At 47.9% G+C, this 18,076-nt stretch overlaps 1 protein-coding gene across 4 annotated transcripts in view; it reads left to right on the top strand.

The window, feature by feature from the left end:
* Window positions 1–1,003: 1,003 nt before the first annotated feature.
* The window catches only part of Cdh26 (cadherin 26), a 32,113-nt gene continuing 15,040 nt past the window's right edge, over window positions 1,004–18,076 (top strand). For 2 of the 4 annotated variants that reach the window (XM_041641759.1, XM_041641757.1), the window contains exons 1-10: window positions 1,004–1,207; window positions 3,211–3,358; window positions 4,701–4,867; window positions 5,391–5,519; window positions 6,872–7,057; window positions 8,390–8,658; window positions 10,500–10,642; window positions 13,428–13,673; window positions 15,743–15,958; window positions 16,469–16,599. In XM_041641759.1, coding sequence (XP_041497693.1) covers window positions 1,094–1,207; window positions 3,211–3,358; window positions 4,701–4,867; window positions 5,391–5,519; window positions 6,872–7,057; window positions 8,390–8,658; window positions 10,500–10,642; window positions 13,428–13,673; window positions 15,743–15,958; window positions 16,469–16,599 — 1,749 coding nt within the window. In that variant the 5' untranslated portion in view covers window positions 1,004–1,093. Of the gene's footprint in view, window positions 1,208–3,210; window positions 3,359–4,700; window positions 4,868–5,390; window positions 5,520–6,871; window positions 7,058–8,389; window positions 8,659–10,499; window positions 10,643–13,427; window positions 13,674–15,742; window positions 15,959–16,468; window positions 16,600–17,439; window positions 17,630–18,076 lie in introns of those variants that run through there. The other 2 variants (XM_041641760.1, XM_041641758.1) reach the window with 2 other exon arrangements.

Here is an 18,076-nt window from a genome sequence, read left to right as displayed (position 1 = left end):
TGTGATGGTGAGAATATCCCTCTCCTGGGTCAGGAGCACATCGAGTGGAGATCACCAGGTGTTGGAAAGTGGCCCAGGACACCTGTCACCCAGCACATTTTACTCTGACCAGCTGCCTCTCTGCCCAAGTGCTGATGATTGGTTCTGAGATCACGGAGAGACAGGACACCGCTATAAACCGTGCAAACACATTGAGGCTGCAAAGGGAGACTCCAGAAGCATGCTATTCCTGATACAACCTGGGGGGGCTTCCCTAAAATTAGACAAAACTTGTAGAATTTGGGCTTGGGAGTGTGGAAGGGGTGGACTAGCTTGTTAATGTCATAAACCTAAAAGAAATCTGTAAAAATCTGCTGAGAATTGCAATATGATTTATGATAGATTCATAAAGAGAAGAATGCCTCTTTTTTTTCCTGTAAAGGAATCTTCTCTACTTATTTTAAATCTTCTCAGTTTCATAGGACACAAGTGCCCATTGCAGTCCATTCTTTTACGTTCTTTCAAATAATTGTGTATTGACCATCCCTGCACCGAGACTCTGACCTACTTCTAAGCCATGCATGTAACTGATTTCCCACTGTGCCTCCGGCATCTAGGATGCTTCCGTCTGCTAGCTTGGGTGTGAGGCTATAGCTCTTGTGCGTGTAATTACAGACGCCATATGGCGGTCTGTCATGCAAGTGCTGCATGGTTTGTTCATCCAAGGGTGTAAATCTCCGGGCTGTAACAAAAGGCTGAAAACCAGTCCGCGTCCAGAAAGCGCCGGCGGTATTTCCTTTCTGCATTGTGACTGAGTCCCCTGGAATTTCTTAGCATCTTGCCAATGAATAAACAGCACTCACGCCCCTCAGGCATCTGTCAGAACTAAAGGTCTCAGATGTAGCTTTTAGGATAATAAATGGAATATAAAATAATAAACACAAAACAAACACACGGTTCTTGTTTAAGTGGGAGGATTACGGTTGGCCCAGTTTCAGAGCAAGGAGTCAGGGTGATTAAGGAGCCGAGCTGCCGGCATCGCGATGAATTATGGAGGACGAGGGAGCAACCGTGTGGGAGAGAGCCAATTTGCTTGTGAAAACTTTAAAAATGTATGCTAGAGTCCCTGAAGCGGAGTAGCTCAGGAGCAGGAGCCCTGCAGCAGCCGTCAGCCTTTCTGGAGACCCTGAGGAGACTGAGGCTGCCCATGCTGGTTCTGAGATGCGAGGTAAGAAGGGGAAGTTTAGACCCGTGCTTCAGCCTTCGCCTGCTGGCTGGCCTTTGGGTTCCTCTACCTCCTCCGAGTGTTGAACAGTCAATCATTCTCTGGAACAGAGGGAACAACGTGCTCTCTAGGGCTTCTGCTGGGGTACGAGGGGTTCATCTGCCCGTGCAACCCTTGCTCTTCTTTAAGGAACTCGTTTTTCTTGATACCTCTAGCGGGATCCTGTGCCTGCAACCAAGGTCCCGCGGTGGAGGGCTCCTGTGCTTGGGAGCACCTCCATACTGCAGCTCACGGGCATCCTTTTGCTGCGACTAAACTGCAGGCTCTCTGCATGCTCCGTCCCTCTGGCCTGCCAGCCTTCAACAGACCAAACCCTTGCACCCAGGGGCAAAGGGGACACAGTGGTGAAGCAGGTTACAGTCACTAGAAAATACACATGCCTATCTCAGCATGCAAGCAGATCAATTTCTAGAAATATATTTATCACCTCCCAACTTCTGGTTTATGATTAATGGCATATTTTAAGTTACGTAGTCAACATTACCTTATTTTAATATTGTAATCAAGAACACCCTGTAACTAGTGGGCTATGCTTTTTATACCATTTTCAGATTTGTGAAAGAACAGCACAGTGTTGAGTTTCCCGAGGTCCCCGCAGCCGGCATCTTGTCCTGGTGTGGTTTGTTTCTGTTGTAACTGGGGAGCCAGGGTTTTACAGAATCACCATTCAAAGCCCATGGCTTGCCTGGTCTCTGTCCAGGTGTGCTCTTGATGCCTTGTATCGCATGGGTCGATAACGGTGGCTCCCACCACAGGCTCCTGTGGAGTAGCTTCCTGCTCTGAAATCCCTCATGTTCCACCCGCTCACCCCGCCCTTACTGAGAACCACAAGCTTTTTATTACCCTTTTATTATCCATAAATTTGCCATTTCCAGGCTGTTATGGAGCTGCACTCCTGTGGTTTATAGCCCTTTCAGACTGTTTCTTCATAAAAAAAAATTTACGGGCACACATGTATGTGTTTGCACATGTGTGTTTCACATGTGTGTATATGTGTATACACATGCATGTGCCATATGTGCATTGTGTAGGTGTGTGTGTACATGTGTATATGCATGTGGGTCTGTATGTGTGTGTGTGTGAGCGTGCGCATATGTGTGTGGGTGCATGGGTGCAATCATGTGTGTGTGTGTGCGTGCATGTGTGTGTGTCCTGGTTTCATTTCTGATGTAGTGGTAAAATTCCCTGATAAGAAGCAGCTTAAGGGAGAAGGGTTTCTGTCTTTCTTACACATCTAAGATCTGTAGTAATGTCTGTTCCCTCACTTCTGACCTGGATTCCCTCGTTCCCTTGTCTGTTCTCTGGGCCCCATCCCACACATCAATTTTTCTAGATTGTTTTTAGTTTAATCAACCATGGCCACTGTTTGGTGGTTTCCATTTCATTGATAATCTGCTCTGGTCTCTTGTTATTCCCTCCTTTCTATCTGGGTTCATTTGTTTAACTTTCCCAAACGTTCTCAATATACAAGCTTAACTTACTAGCCTCTAGCAAGGTAGGACTCCTGGACAGTTGGAGAGGCATCCCCATTCCTCTTCACTACCTCAGTGAGGACATTGACTCTCTATGATCTGATGTGTCCACAACTGTATTGGTTCCTCTGGGCGTCCCTTTCTCCAAAACCTATAGGTCTTGGCTATAATTCTCAAGACCCAGTAATAGTAACTGTGTCTTCCTTTCTCAAGACAACACTGATAAACTGTAGAAACAGCTCTCCAGTATCTTGCTCAGGTCTACTCAAATGGAGAAACCAAGTCTGACCTTGATAATGACTGGGGTTTCCCCCCAAATCTTCACATAGCTGATCTGCGGGAGCCTGTGCTGGGGGAGCGTGGCGCTGAGGCAGGCCCTTGGAACTGCACTACACATCTTGGCATTAATGGTTCTTTGATCAGCGCCCTCGGGTATACTCACCCACACTGTTTACATAGTTCTCTGCTCCCCAGGTTTACTTTGATGCTGTGGATCGATCCACAGGGAAAGTGGTGGACGAATCCCTGATTTTCAACATTAGAGTCAGAGACGTGAATGATCACGCACCCCAGTTTCCCGAGAAGGAATTTAACATCAGTGTGAAAGAGAGTCACGCTGCAGGTGCGTTGGGTGTTCCACTGTGTGAGTATGCCTCTCTTTGCCCTGTGTGGCTCCCCTGCTTCTTGCTTTGATAGTGATGGGGACTTTGATCCAGGTAATTCACGAAGGCTTTTCACTGCTCACATAAAAGGTCGCAGGCCCAGAGTCGCTGAAGGCTTTGCTCTCCCTTAGCTTCATTTTGTGTTGGCCGTGGAAGGATGTGGAAATTGTGCCATCTGGAAGAGCGGGCATGTAAATGTAGCCTAACAACAAAGCCACACCTCAAGGGATAGAGATGGAGCCATGGCAGGCTCACCAGGGGCTCAGCAAGTGTCTCATCTGCAGAACGACAGGGACATGACATCTGGCCTCTGGGTTTCAGAAAGTAAATCTTTACAAGCCAAACTAATTTTCCTAGAAGGAGAATCTATTTTTATAACAAAAGCAGTGTTTAATATTGTAAAATAGTCTTTGGAAAATTCAAAGACCTGAAGCCATTGGAATAGGAAGCGTTTTCAGAAGTTTTAGGACTTTTTTCCTTTAGGTTTTACACGCATGTTTACCCACAGTTGTGTTGTGTATGTTCATGCCTTGTCAGGTGTTCTATTTGAGTGTAAATACACACTTACATATGTACTTTTTATGAGAGCAGGAAATGTACATGTATTAGTCCTTAAACGTTCATAGATGCTGGGTATCTTTTTCTGTCTGGGCATGTTTTCTGGTTTGAAAAGCTGTGTTGAGTCTGTGAGAACGCCCTGCTGGGAAAGCGCTGCTAAAGCCTAAAGCTCCAAGGTCTAACCTGAAACTCCTGCGAAGGCAGCAGGAGAAAACTGACTCCACAAACCTGTTCTGAGACCCCCACACATGCCCTATGTGTGCCCCATCATACAGACATGTAGTAATATAAATACTTTCCTGCCATGTTGCCTGCACATCTGCCAGGCGGTGGTGGCGCACGCCTTTAATCCCAGCACTCAGGAGGCAGAGGCAGGCGGATCTCTGTGAGTTCGAGGCCAGCCCGGTCTACAAGAGCTAGTTCCAGGACAGGAACCAAAAGCTACGGAGAAACCCTGTCTCGAAAAATCAAAAAAAAAATAAATAAATAAATAAAAACTTCATGTATCAGTTGTACCCCCGCCCTCTTCTGCAACATAAGTCCTAGGTAGAAGGCTTCTTAAAGTTTACCCTAAGTTAAATATCCACCTTTATTTTCATAGTGTGTCTGTATGCTGATTTTTACATTTAAATATCTCATCCATTCTGGTGTGTGCCCTGATGCCATTTTCAAAGGTTCTTCCCTCTCTCTACTTTGGCAAACAACCTTCAGCCAGCAATAACATTCTTAAAAACTTCTTTCTAGGTCAACCTATTTTTCAGTTGTTAACGGTCGATTTGGATCAAGAAAACACTCCGAATTCTCAAGTCCTTTATTTCCTTGTTTCTCAAACACCATTACTGAGAGAAAGTGGCTTTCGGATTGATCTCATCAGTGGGGAAGTACGGCTCTCGGGATGCTTAAAATATGAGGTTATGTAGATTTTATTATTTGAATGCACCGGGGCTGGTGAGCTAGCTCTGTCAGCAAAGTGATTGCTACCCTGGCAGGACACCCGGTTCCAGCCCCAGAACCGGGTACACTAGTGCTGTGACAGGGTGCCTGTTGTCCCAGAGCTGCAGAGGCAGAGAAAGGCTCCTCTCTAGGGCGTCCTGGCCAGCCAGACTAGCCAAATGGTGAGCTTCGGGCTCCATGGGAGACTCTGAATCAAGAATGAAGGTGCACAGTGCCTGAAGAGCACCCAAGGTTAACTTCTGGCAATGTGCACACGCGTACACACACACACACACACACACACACACACACACACACACACTCACACACTCATACCCAGAGTGTTGTTTATGCCTCAGCCCCAGATTGGGGTCTGTATTTGCAATTGGGAGTCTTCTGTGGTTAAGCCTTGCTATAGAAATTACTAGAAAGAAATGTCCTTGTTAATATTTTCCTCCCCTGTGTTTGTGGGGCTTAACATTCCTTTCCTTTCTCATGTAGACTGCTCCTTGGTTCACTCTGATAGTCAGAGCGACGGATTGTGGAGAGCCATCCCTGTCATCCACAGCCACCATTCACGTCAGTGTGGAGGAAGGCAACAACCACATGCCCACATTTGTGGAAGACCATGTAAGGTATAGGGTGCCTGAATTCTAAGCCCTCTACAAAGGTCCCCAAGCACTAGGCTTATGTACTTCTCCTGGGTCATGAGAAAGTACATACGATACTCCAAAGTAACCTAAAGTGGAACTGGGCAGACCACCCGGGGTAGAGAGATAGCCCCATCTGTTAAATATTTGCTTCCCGCGTGTGAAGGCCTGAGCCTGACACCCACCACTCATATAAAACTCTGGGCATGGTGCTGTCCACTGAGGCCAGGCAGCAAGATCCATGGGGTCCATTCGCAGCCTTCCTTGCCTAATTGGTGAGTCCTAGATCTCAGTGGGAAACCTGTCTCCAGAAGCAAGGTTGGAGCCATCAAAATGATACAGGAGCTTGCTGCCCTCCTGACGGCTTGAGTTCCATCCCTGGAACACAGAAGAATAGAGCTGACACTTTCACAGTGTGTTTGCGCAGAGGAAGGAGGCTCCTACATATGTATGTTCCTGCACACACAACTTGATCCCGAGAGGAGTTTTCCTTGATGACCCAGTCAACACCCTGTACCCCTCCTGGATACTCGAAGCCCTTTGTTCATTCATCTGCCTTGTGGTGTTCTACTTAGTGAACTTATTTATTCTAGTTTCTGCCTGACCTCCTCCCCAAACACAGGCATTCCATTCTCAACTCCTTGGGAATGTTATTATTATTACTATTTTACCTGTGCGTACTGACTGTTGCATTAATGATTCAACCAATTAATTTTAAAATGGGTTATTTAAATGTTTTAATTACATAAACCAACATGGAATGTTTTCAGTGAAAGCTCCTCTTCCAAAAGTTTATAACAATGACAAAATAATGTTCCAGTTAAGCCTGTGTCAGAATCCTTCCCTGGTTTAGGAAAAAATCTATGCGCTCAAAAGTAAGCCTGGAAAAAAAAATACCTCACTGTCTTGCCGTGCTTGCTTAGAGACTCTCTACAAAAACTACTGAAAAATGAGCTGTTTCAAGGAACTGTGTGCGCTGGAAAGATGGTCCCCTTGATCCAAATAAATCTCTCCCCATTGTGGAAGAGCTAGGATACTTACGACATGTGGGCTAGGCTGTGTATTGCATCTTAAAAATTCTCAGCGTAAGAATGCATTGAGTTGGACTGAAGACTCTCTTTAAACTTATCCAGCCTTAGGCACAGAGTCTTAGGGAATGCCGTTCATAGAAAGGAGCATGCTCCCGACTTCATAGTGTCCCTAATATAACTGGAGGGATTCAAATGCTTGAAGGTCAAAGGTGTCTTGATGAGGACCCAGCCCTTCCCCAGCCCTCTTCTCTATGGTGTGTCTTTGCATCTGTGATGTGGACATGATGATGATTTCTTCCAGTATGAGATTCAGATTTCTGAAGGTGAAGTCGCACGGGGTGTGTTGTATCTCCCTGTTCAAGACGGAGACTCACCGTTTACACCAGCTTGGAGAGCACAATTCCACATACTGGATGGCAATGAGGAGGAGCATTTTGACATCATGACTGACCCTGAGACCAACCGAGCGGTATTAAATGTTATCAAGGTAAAGTCAGGGTCAGGCGGTGGTGGATGCCATGGTCCCCATCCGGAGGACAAGCCATAATGACTAAGTTGCTAGTACCTGCTAAGCGCTCACTGTGTGCGGAATGCATAGTGTGCCCTGTGCCACCCTTAGAAGAACGAAGGACCATCTGAGCCCTTTGTGTGGAGGCCGAGGGCTCCTCCTGCAGTAACAAGAAGCAGACATTTTATGCTATCAAGTTCTTTGACACCTTTTGTTGTTGTTGTTGTTACAGACAAAATCTACCACATTCACATAAGGCTGGAGTTTTTATTATTTCTTTTCCTGATGTGATGAAAAGCAAACTTTAAAAAATATTTATTTTTTTGGGCCAGGGTCTCAAATATTGCAGATTGGCCTTGATCATTATGTGGCAGAGGATTCCCTCGAATTTCTCATCTTGTCTCTAACTCTAGGGTGCTGGGATCATGACATACACAACCATACTTGCTTTATGTGGTGCTGGGGCTCGAACCCAGGGCTTTGGGCACGCTAGGCAAGTGTGGAACTAGTTGGGCCTTAACCCCATCCTTTAAAATGTTTCTCTAATGAAAAGTTCTTCTTTTAATCTCCCGGGTTTAAAACATCTTAAACCGTTGAGGTGTAAATATTGGGGCATTTGTGTGGGTTGTGATGGGTGCTGAGCTCAGGGAAGCTGGCCCTGGAGGAGGATATTACGGCCATATTTTATGGATGAGGAAATCAAAGAGCAGAGAGATCCTTTACATAAAGTCATAGCTGAGAAGAGTGGGCAGGCGGGTGCTGATGCTTTTAGTCTTTGTGGCTTTCAAGGAGACCTAAGAAAGGCCAGCACCTCCCGCACAGAACAGCTACCTTGACAGGAAGGGCCGGATAGAGTCAGTGCCTCTGGGTACAGTTGGGATTCTGCCTGTCAGTTGAATAAGGTCCAGGAAACGTTCAGGAGCCGCAGACCACACTGTGAATACCAAGTATCTGACAACCCGCTGCACAGTTGCCTGCCATTGAGTTTGTCACCCTCCTGGCTTCTGAGTCCTTCCAAGTCCCAGGCTACTTTGTACCCTGAGTAGCTATGATCATTAGTATTTATATTTCTCCAAGTTCCTCTGATTTCTTTTTCTTCCTGTGGCATGGTTAAGACTTGAATGTTTCATGAGTTCCGGGTTTTCTTGCATTTTTCATCACCCTCTGATGGAGGGTGGCTCTGTGTGGCCCAGTGAAAGGGAGCTGGCTTTTGATCACTTCCTCCCACCGCTGGGTTTCTGATGACTCTGCTAAGCGTCCTCCAGACAGGGGAGCAGTGGGCACTAATCAAGTCCTCTCTTACCTCGGCAGCCTTTGGATTATGAAACTCAAGCAGCTCACAGCCTCCGCATTGTTGTGGAGAATCAGGAGCCGCTCTTCTCTTGTGAGGAGGGCCAGGCACAGCCATCGACGAAGGCCATGGCCAGTACCACTGTGAGCGTGCAGGTGGTGGACACCAATGACCCACCAGCCTTTCACCCCAGGAGCTTCATAGTCAGCGAGGAGGATGGAGCTGGGCCGGGCATCCGGCTGGGAGATTTCAATGCTACAGACCCGGACAGGGTCACCAGCCAGATAAGGTGGGCACAGAGAAGCAGGCAGCAAGGCTGGCTGCAGGGTGAGGACTGTTGGCCTGGCTTTTGGAGAACGTTGCTGAGACTGTTTCAGTCCCAGGAGTGAAAATGTAAAGCTACCTGGTAAACTGGCTGGACTAACCCAGTTAGCACCCTCACCCTATAGCACCCTCCTGGAGTCTCCCAACTTATCCCTCCCTTGACCCTTCAGAGTCTCTTTTTTTGTGCAAAAATGCTTTGTAACATGTTTCTATGTCTCTCTTTGCCAGATATCCTAGCTCTCTTGCTTCTGGATAAATACTCTTAATAATATTTATTGTTTTAAATGAAATACTTTAGTCAAATCTTTTTAATGAGGTATATATGTGCACCACTTTAAGAGTTCAGTCCTTGGCACTGAATACATTCATACACCACGTAGAATCTGTGTACCCAGTAAAGGCAGCTTCCCCAGCCCCTTCCAAGTCCCCTTCCCCAGATCTCCCTTCAACCTCTTTCCCAGTCCACTTCCTCACTTCCCTTACCCAGATCCCTGGCATCCACCACTCTCTCGTCGGTCCCCATGTCTTAACCACCCCAGTGATGGAACCCTACTGTGTGACCTCAGACCCTGCTTAGTCAGGGTATCGGTTGTGTCTTCTATGCCAGGGTAAAGGCGGCATTCACAGACCACAGTTAGTGTTTTCTCTTTCTAATGTCCTTTGGTTGAAATTAGTTATTTTTCATGCCCAAATTTGCTTTTGGTCTCAGATGATCTATGGATGAACTCTTGAGTTTCTACTCCTGGGTTGTGAACACCATAAAACTACAGGGACTTCTAGAACCTTCCCTAATTGTTAAAGTTGTGCACGAGAAAATGGTCTCTTTAAAATCTATGACCCACTGGCTATCCACGAGGGATCATGGCGGGCCCTGCTGAAAGCATTTTTTCCAGATGAGGAAGATGAAACCTGTTAGAGATGCTGCCCTTCTCTGGCCCTTTCTCTGCCTGAGCTTCATGCTCCTGGCTTGAGTACAGGAATCCCTTACTGTGGTCCCTCCAGAGGCACAGTGGTTGGCAACCTGACATGGTTCCAATGGATGCCATCTGATGCCTGTCACTCTCAGAAACTCTGAAGTGTCCTGCCAAAGTGATGGCTAGGAAGATGATCTTCAAGGGAGAGAGTCCTTCAGGGTCTGCTACAAGAGGGTCAAGACCCACGATTCCGAGGCGCACTGTGCTGAGTGGGAAGCCGCCCTCTGCTGATACTCACAGACTGGTCTGCTCCTGCACCAAGTGTTTCCCCAAGGCAGGCTGAGCTATGCTCAGTGCTCAGGCTGCACAGGAAGAGGGCACTTATGCTAGCGCTTAATCGTGCCTTGCTTACTGTTCGGAGGTTCCGTCCATTATCATCAGGGCAGTAAGCATGATGGCAGGATGGTGCTGGTCAAGTAGCTGACGGTTCTACCTCTGGATCCAGAGGCACTGGAGGAGAGAGAACCTCTAGGCCTCTCTGAAGCCTCAATTCCACTCCCAGTGACACACTTCCTCCAGCAAAGCCGCACTTCCTGATCCTTTCAAATAGTGACACTCCCTGGCGTCCAAGCACTCAAATCTATGAACCTAAGGAGGCCATTTGTATTCAGATCACCACAGGAGTTCTGTGATATATTTTGATTTGTCATTAAAACAATATTATGAGGCATGGTCTTGAACCCTCGATAAAGCTGGAGATGGTTTTAAACTCATGACCTCCTGACTCCACATCCCAAGTGCTCGGATGACAAGTATGCACCACCCTGGCAGTGACTTGTCTTTTGGTAAAGTTTCCTAAATTTAAAAATTGTGTCTGTGTTCCTTCTACAAGATACAAACTGGTTCACGATCCAGCAGATTGGGTGACCGTGGATGAAGAAACAGGAGCAGTCACCACCAAGCAGCAAATAGACCGGGAGTCTCCTCACGTGAATGGCAGCTTTTACACAATCCTTGTCCATGCGGTTGACAGTGGTGAGTACTGAGGCAAAGCCGGAGCTAACAGTGGTGACTCCAGCCTCTAAGGGAGGCCATTTTCAGCATCACTGAGGAAATTATAAAATAAACATTGTTTTCACTTTGCCTTGATGCTGGAGATTATTTTTGATAATAACTCCTGAAATGGTAAGCTAGGGACCAATTCTGCTGAAAGAGGGACAGTATTCACTCGGCAGAGACAATTAAACCGGCGAGGAAGCTGCCATCAGGCCCGCCATTTTCATCTGTTCAAAAGCTAATGCAGTAGCGCTTTGTCAAGCCCAACGACGTGTGATAAATATTTAGCAGCTTCCTGTACCTGGGATGGCTCATAAGCCACAGCAAATGCGACTGAGCAGGATGCATTTGTCATAAACCAGGACGAGTGGTTTAAAGAACACATCTTAGCGCATTTCTCCAGATTCCCACAAGGCTGCATCTGAGAACATTTTCAAGTAGCATTAAGAATTGTAGCTAAAGACATCTGTGATGAAAGCCCAGGCTCCAAGGACCGTGGGCCTGCCCAACACACTTGCTTGATTATCTGTCAGTGAAGCAAGACCCTAGTCGATGTCCAGGGAAGAGAAGTGAGCCAACCCAAATTCTCGGGTGTGAGGATTTGCTTGGGGATGGTTGCTTGATGGCCATGACTTGTTTTTTTTTTTTTTAAAGATTTATTTATTTATTATGTATACAACTTTCTGCCTCCATGTATACCCACACGCCAGAGAAGGGCGCCAGATCTCAGTACAGATGGTTTGGAGCCACCATGTGGTTGCTGGGAATTGAACTCAGGACCTCTGGAAGAGCAGACAGTGCTCTTAACCACTGAGCCATCTCTCCAGCCCCCATGACTTGTTTTTAATTTTAATTTTAGTTCTAATTTTAATTAGAAAAGATGATTTTTAAATCACCATAAATTTATACCATTCCTCCCTCCCTTGTGCTCCCCAGCTCTTGTTATTTCCATCAGAATAACTCAGAGAGCATATGTTGAAGTACAGAGATCAATGAGTGTGTTCTAGAGAGAAGTGGGGGAGGGGCGTCAAGGGATGAGAATGGACAGCAGCCATAGGGCCCATTGAGGAGGAAAGCATATCTGTGGGGTGAGGAGAGTGGCCAGTGGTCAGAGAGGCCACCCCTAACATCTACTTTTAAGTGGGCTTCATGCTATTCCTAAAGTCTCTAAAATAGACACTTTCCTGAGGGATGTTCCCTCCCCGGTGATTGGCAGGCTCTTTACCAGATTTGTAATATGGTCTGTAGTAGATTATTACCAGGTAGTCATAATCTTTCAGACAGTTCTGATTGGTTGCCATGTCTTCACCTGGGGTCAGAGTCCAGAGTTTCAGTACCCAGTTTTGTCAGCTGCTGAATTATGAGGGGAGAGCCACCCTCAGTGACACCCAAACCTGCTAATACCTGACCAGTCAGTCACCGAGCAGATTCACAGGGGTTTCAGCATCCCAGCACCCTTTGCCAGCTTCCCCAGTACAACACCTTATAAAGCTGTGTGGTCCACCATCACAGGCAGGAACTGCACGGACCCCATCTTCCCTGGGGATTCCACGTGCTACCCTTTTACAGACACTCACTTTCCTTAACATGTAACATGACTGACAGGACATGCTAGTACACTCTACCTCACCTACAAATGACTCAAGATAACGACAAGGGTTTGGTTGCTTTTTCTGGGTGGTCTGACTTTTCGTATAGGCGAGAAACAGACTGAGCACAGACCTGGGCGGTTCCTGACGTGGGAAGAGAAATGGCCGGATGTTTCAGTGGGTGGATTCGCCCTTGGCACAGCTGAGCATGGTCATTTACCAGGCCTGTGTGCACAAGGAGGGCTCTCTGAATGGATGGACCAGGCCCAGAAGGCCCTCCTACCTGCTCCCTCTCAGAAAACAAATGAGACAGGGACCCAGGAAGAGCAGTTGTCCCAGCACAGGCTTGAGAAGTGGGGTGGACAGTAGTCTGTCTCACAGGAAGGGCACCCCTGTCTTCACAGGTCAAGTCATGATGGGGTGATGGGTGTGAGGACCCCTGCTTTCCTGCTCCTGGGCAAGCTGGTCCTCTTCTGCCGTTTCTGTGAAGGATTTGTAGGGCAGAGACCGGCTACAGTTTTTTTTCCTGGCAAATCAGGTTCCTGTCCAACCTCCTGGGTCCCCTTAGCACACGAATTTTGCAATTCAAATAGAAAGGGAGGCAGAGGAAGGAGGATGCAATAGAGGCCTCTTCCCCACAGGAGGACAGGCAGAAGCAGGGATGCCAGGCCAGCCTGCCTTTGTTTGCTCCACAGCTCAAAGTGGGGTTAAAAGGTGGTTCTGTTTCTCCCAGTTAAGATACTGCTGGGTTTCATTTGCTTATTTGATTTTCTCTTAAGTGATTCATTTATTTATTCATTTAGTCACAATTTTATTACTTCTTTGAGAATTCTGTATAATGTATTTTGATCATTTACTCACCTCTATCAGCTCCTCTCAGATGCCACCCCCTCCCCTACACAATCCACTCTGTGTTCTCTTATCTTTAAAAAACCCATCGGGAACAGTTTGTGCTGCCCATGTGTGTCTGTGTGTCCCTGTTCATTGGAGGGTGGCCACCCAACCAGGGCCACACCCTGACTAAAAACTGACTGGCTCTCCAGAGAGCTAGCGATCGTTGCAAGCACTCCTGGTTCAGGAGCTGTTGACGCTGTTGGTTTTTGCGATTTCATTTTAATTCTCTCTTTCCTGTGTTTGAACCTCCTCTCTTATCTCCGGTTGCTCTCCCTTCCAAGGCCTTCCACCGCTGACTGGCACAGGGACCCTGATGCTTTTCCTGTCTGACATCAATGACAACGCTCCGACTCTCCAGTCTCATTCTCGACACTTGGAGATCTGTGAGTCTGCGGGAAACCAGCCCCTGCTCTTAGAGGCCGAGGATGGCGACCTGGACCCCTACTCCAACCCCTTTACGTTTGACTTGGACTCTGCCCAGAGAGATGTAGATGGTACTTGGATGCTGAGGACGAAGCAGGGTGAAGGTTTGTACGGGTTAGGGGCTAACACAGATGGCAACAAGTGATTTAGGGTGGGAACATTGGGGCACACAGTCTCAGGTGACCCTTGGAGAACCTAAAGATCAGAGTGTGTTGCTTGGGAGGCCAGCCAGGATTACTTACAAAGTCTCAGAAATGATTCTGGGCACAAGGACTGGGGTGAGCTTGTCTGGATGGAGTATTGCATGCTTGCTGTCACTCATGGCTTTCCTGATTCCATGGAAGATGACTGTCTGTGCCCTCTGTCCCCCAATTCTCATCTGGGTCCTGGTCCTCGTAGAGAACAGCAGCCATGACTGTAACAGCGTGCATGATTGCTGTGAGTTCTAGAGCTTTGGATGATGTAAAGGAATCTCTATTTGCCCTGGATAGAGAGGCTGACAGAACGCCATCCCAGTTCAGCTTGGAGAGCTGGGGTTTTTATAGGGGTAAGGATGAGTCAGAGGCAGCTAGCTTTTCATCAGGGCATCTCTGGGCAACCGAGAGGCAGTTGTACCCAATGTACAACTCCCAGTCAACCTTGCATCTCTTACACAGCCTGCCAGTCCCCAAGATCACATAGTGGAGCAGGAATCTCAGATAAGGGTCTGGAGACCCCTTCATCACCATAGACAGACCACCGCTCTTCCCACTTTATCCCATTGCTGGGTCAAGGTCTAAAGTCCCTGGTGGGTCACTGCTCTTTCTGTTTCCCGATGCCAATGAGTGTATTATGTCTGGAGGACCTGTCTCTACTGCAGTTGTCCACCTGACCATGGTTATGGTAGGTTGTGAACTTATGGTTGCCATCAGAAGTGAAACTAGTCTTGGGACTTCTAATATTGCCTATGGCTCCTTCTGCCAGCAGCAATAATGGGGTAGCTACAAGGATGGAGGCCTTGCTCCACACTGCTATGGACAGAAATTCCCTTCTCCCCTAGGGACCTTCATTTATGCAAACCCAGGATTCTTCACCTTACCACTAAAAAGACTTTCAGGGTGAGCCAGACTGAAAGGCAGCTGGAGTTTATTACAATTTGGAGAGAAATAGGCTCATGGGCAAGTATAAGATATACCCAAGAGTGGGTGTGGGTTTCTCAAGGAAGAGTCCCAGTTAAGTGCATTTATAGTGGGTGTGGGCAGGATCCTGTGGTTGCAGGAGGATCCTGTGTGTGTAGATAGGGTCCTGTGTGTGTAAGCAGGGTCCTGTGGGTGTAGACAGGGTCCTGTGTGTGTAGACAGGGTCCTGTGGGTGTAGACAGGGTCCTGTGTGTAAGCAGGGTCCTGTGTGTGTAGACAGGGTCCTGTGTGTGTAGACAGGGTCCTGTGGGTATAGACAGGGTCCTGTGGGTGTAGACAGGGTCCTGTGTGTGTAGTCAGGGTCCTGTGTGTGTAGACAGGGTCCTGTGTGTGTAGACAGGGTCCTGTGGGTATAGACAGGGTCCTGTGTGTGTAGACAGGGTCCTGTGTGCGTAGACAGGGTCCTGTGGGTGTAGACAGGGTCCTGTGTGTGTAGACAGGGTCCTGTGTGTGTAGACAGGGTCCTATGGGTGTAGACAGGGCCCTGTGGGTTGGGTGGGATCCTACATGTGTAGCGAGTGGTCCAATGTGTGTAGCAAGGATCGTGAGGATGTAAACAGGATCCTGTGAGTGTAGATCAGATTCTGTAGCTTTTCTAAGTTGCTTGTTCAGATAACGCAATTTACAGTAGGGTTTAAAGGTTACAGACTTTTCTTTTGTCAATAAAGCTGTAAAGTAGGGTTACAAGGAATGTTGTTTATTATGCTAAAACCTCAAGGATCATTTGGTCCCTAAGCTAACACAGCTTATCTGTTATCCTCATTCGGGGGGTCTTTAGGAAGACACCCCATCTGTAGGCAGTTTGACTTTATCAATAATCTCTAACAGAAAAGGCCACCCAGATCCTGGGACAAAGGGCCTCTTTTCTTTCCTATATGCTCCCTGATTTTGGATTTTCTATCTTGTCCCATTTCCATGCAGAGTCTTGGTCCTGGGGGGAAGCAAGGAGATGCATATGGGCCAATGAGCCTGTTCATGTCTTCCTGCCTTTGCAGGCCGTTCTGCTGAGCTCATGATGCTGAGAAGCCTCCCGCCTGGGGAATACTTGGTGCCACTACTCCTAGGAGACAGACAGGGCCTCACGCAGAGGCAGACGGTCCACGTGAGGGTCTGCTCCTGTCCTAGTGGATCTAAGTGCGAGACTCTCTCCAACACAGGGCTTCTTCTGTGGGCCCTGCCCCCTGTCTGTGCAGCGCTCCTGGCTCTGGCAGGTCAGTGGCTCCTGGGAGCTCAGGGCCTCTCACTGACCAACGGACACCTGGACAGGCTCTGTGTGGGTGGAAGGAGGATGAACTCTGGGTTTGTTTAGGTCGAAGGTTGCCAGACACACTAACTGGCCGAAATTCAGTTTCCATCAGCAGGCAATTATGTAAACAATGGAATCCACAGAGGAACATAGATCCAAGGGTGAGCATATGTTTGTAGTAACCATGGTTACAGAGGCACACAGGTGTCTAGGTTCCCGGGTTTGACTAAGGTTAATAAGGGCACTAGTTATTAAAAAAAAAAAATGAAGAGTATTCCTGGCCAGTTAATACTAAGCAGTGAGTTCAGCATGAAGTGTTAGCATCTACCTGAGCCCCACACGCTGCTCAGCACCTAAGATGATTTAGATGAAGCCTGACTCTGTCAGGTGGCGGCTGAGTGGATGTGAGCAGAATCTGGTTCCCTGAGGCCTCTGACAGGGGCAAGCTTGCTCCTTCCTTTCTGTTGTACCACAGCCGCTCTGCTTTCCCTGCTGCGGTGCCGCTTTGAGTTCGGACCCAAGAGGCTCGGAGGCGTCATCCCAAGTGACAATGGCCACCAGACGCTGATTGTGTACAATGAGGAGAGCCAAGCCCTCTCAGCCCAGGTAGGGACCGTGGAGCCGTGCGTTGCCTGGCAGCAATGTCAACAGCAGAAATCCGTAGAGCACACGTTGCATAGATTAACTTACTTCATGTGTGTGTGTGAGCGCCTGCATGTATGTCTGCACACCAGGCATGTGTGCTCCCTGCAGAGACCAGAAAAGAGTATTGGATCCCCTGGAACTGGAATTATGAGTCGATGGTTTGGGGCCGCCGTGTGCATGCTGGGAACTGGACCTGGATCCTCTGACGAGCAGCCAGTGCTCTACACTGCTGAGCCATGGCTCAGGCCTTATTTCATTACTCTTATTCAAGCTTGAGTGACTCACGAGAAAGCACTGCTTCCACAATTGCATGTCACAGCCAGACGCGTTTGTGTTTTCCACCAGTGGTCCTCAACTATGCTCAGTTCTTCCCGAGGGAACACTTGGCAATGCCTGGAGCTACTTTGGATGGTCGCAATTAGAAGATACTATGAGCCCTTGATGGCCTGTGGCCAGGGCTATAGTCAGATATCACCCAACACAGAAGTATCTGGCCCAGTGTCCCCAGTGTTGACGTGAGAAACCAAGCTCAGGAGAAAACAATTCTGCCAGGTTGAGCATTTCTGGGTGGCATTGCTTTGCTCGCTGGTGAAATGGGAGCTAGCTTCTCTGTCTGGCACGGTCAGTCATCCTGTAACAGAACTACCGCTCCATCCTCCTGTAACACAGAGGGCGAGAAGAGGTCCCCCTGGTTTTGCAGGGACAAGGCTCGGCTCTCTTTCTGCCTTTACCTCTTACTAGTTTGGTGTATTTGAGCTCGCATTCCCATCTGTGGCCTAAGGGATGGAGTCTGCTCCCCAGGTACTGAATTGAAGAACAGTACATAAGGAAGCGCCCAACACAACCATAACCTGCAGGGAGCCAGCACCAGTGAGGGCTGCTCTGGGATGGGTCACATGAGCAATGGGATGACGGTGTCATGAACTCTCCTGTCTGTCTTCACTGAGAACTAAGAGTGGCTGATACAGGAAGCAGGAAAAATGTCAAGGAAATCCTGTCCTTTCGGGCCATTGGACATGCCCTGTGTTACTTATTCTTTGCTGACACTAAACGCTCAACAGAAAAGAACTTAAGGTGGGCTGTTGTTCATTTGTGTAGTTTTTTTCTTTTCTTTTCTTGAGTCATGGTTCAGGAGACTTAACCCATCACAGTGAGGAACACGAGGTGAGGAGAGAGTGGGTCCTCGGTGGCAGGAACATACAAGAATGCCTTCTTCATGGTAAAAGAGTGCAGGCCAAAATCCACAATGATGCTACGGCCCTCAAAAGACCACCCAGTGACCCACCTGCTCCTGCTATGTCTTTCTCCCCAGAGATTCCATAAGTTTCCCCAAATAGTGCTGAGAAACAAGTGTTCTACACTAGCATCTTTAGTGCTCTGAGAGCTGAGACCCAACCAACCACATTGGTGAGCAGCGGTTAGGTTATTTTGCTGGCCC

The sequence above is a fragment of the Microtus oregoni genome, unplaced genomic scaffold, assembly GCF_018167655.1.
Source record: "Microtus oregoni isolate MIOR12 unplaced genomic scaffold, Mior012 000071F_ref0000514, whole genome shotgun sequence".
Classification (NCBI taxonomy): domain Eukaryota; kingdom Metazoa; phylum Chordata; class Mammalia; order Rodentia; family Cricetidae; genus Microtus; species Microtus oregoni.
Note: the sequence above shows the minus strand (reverse complement) of the source record. Positions and strands in the feature narration are given on the sequence as shown.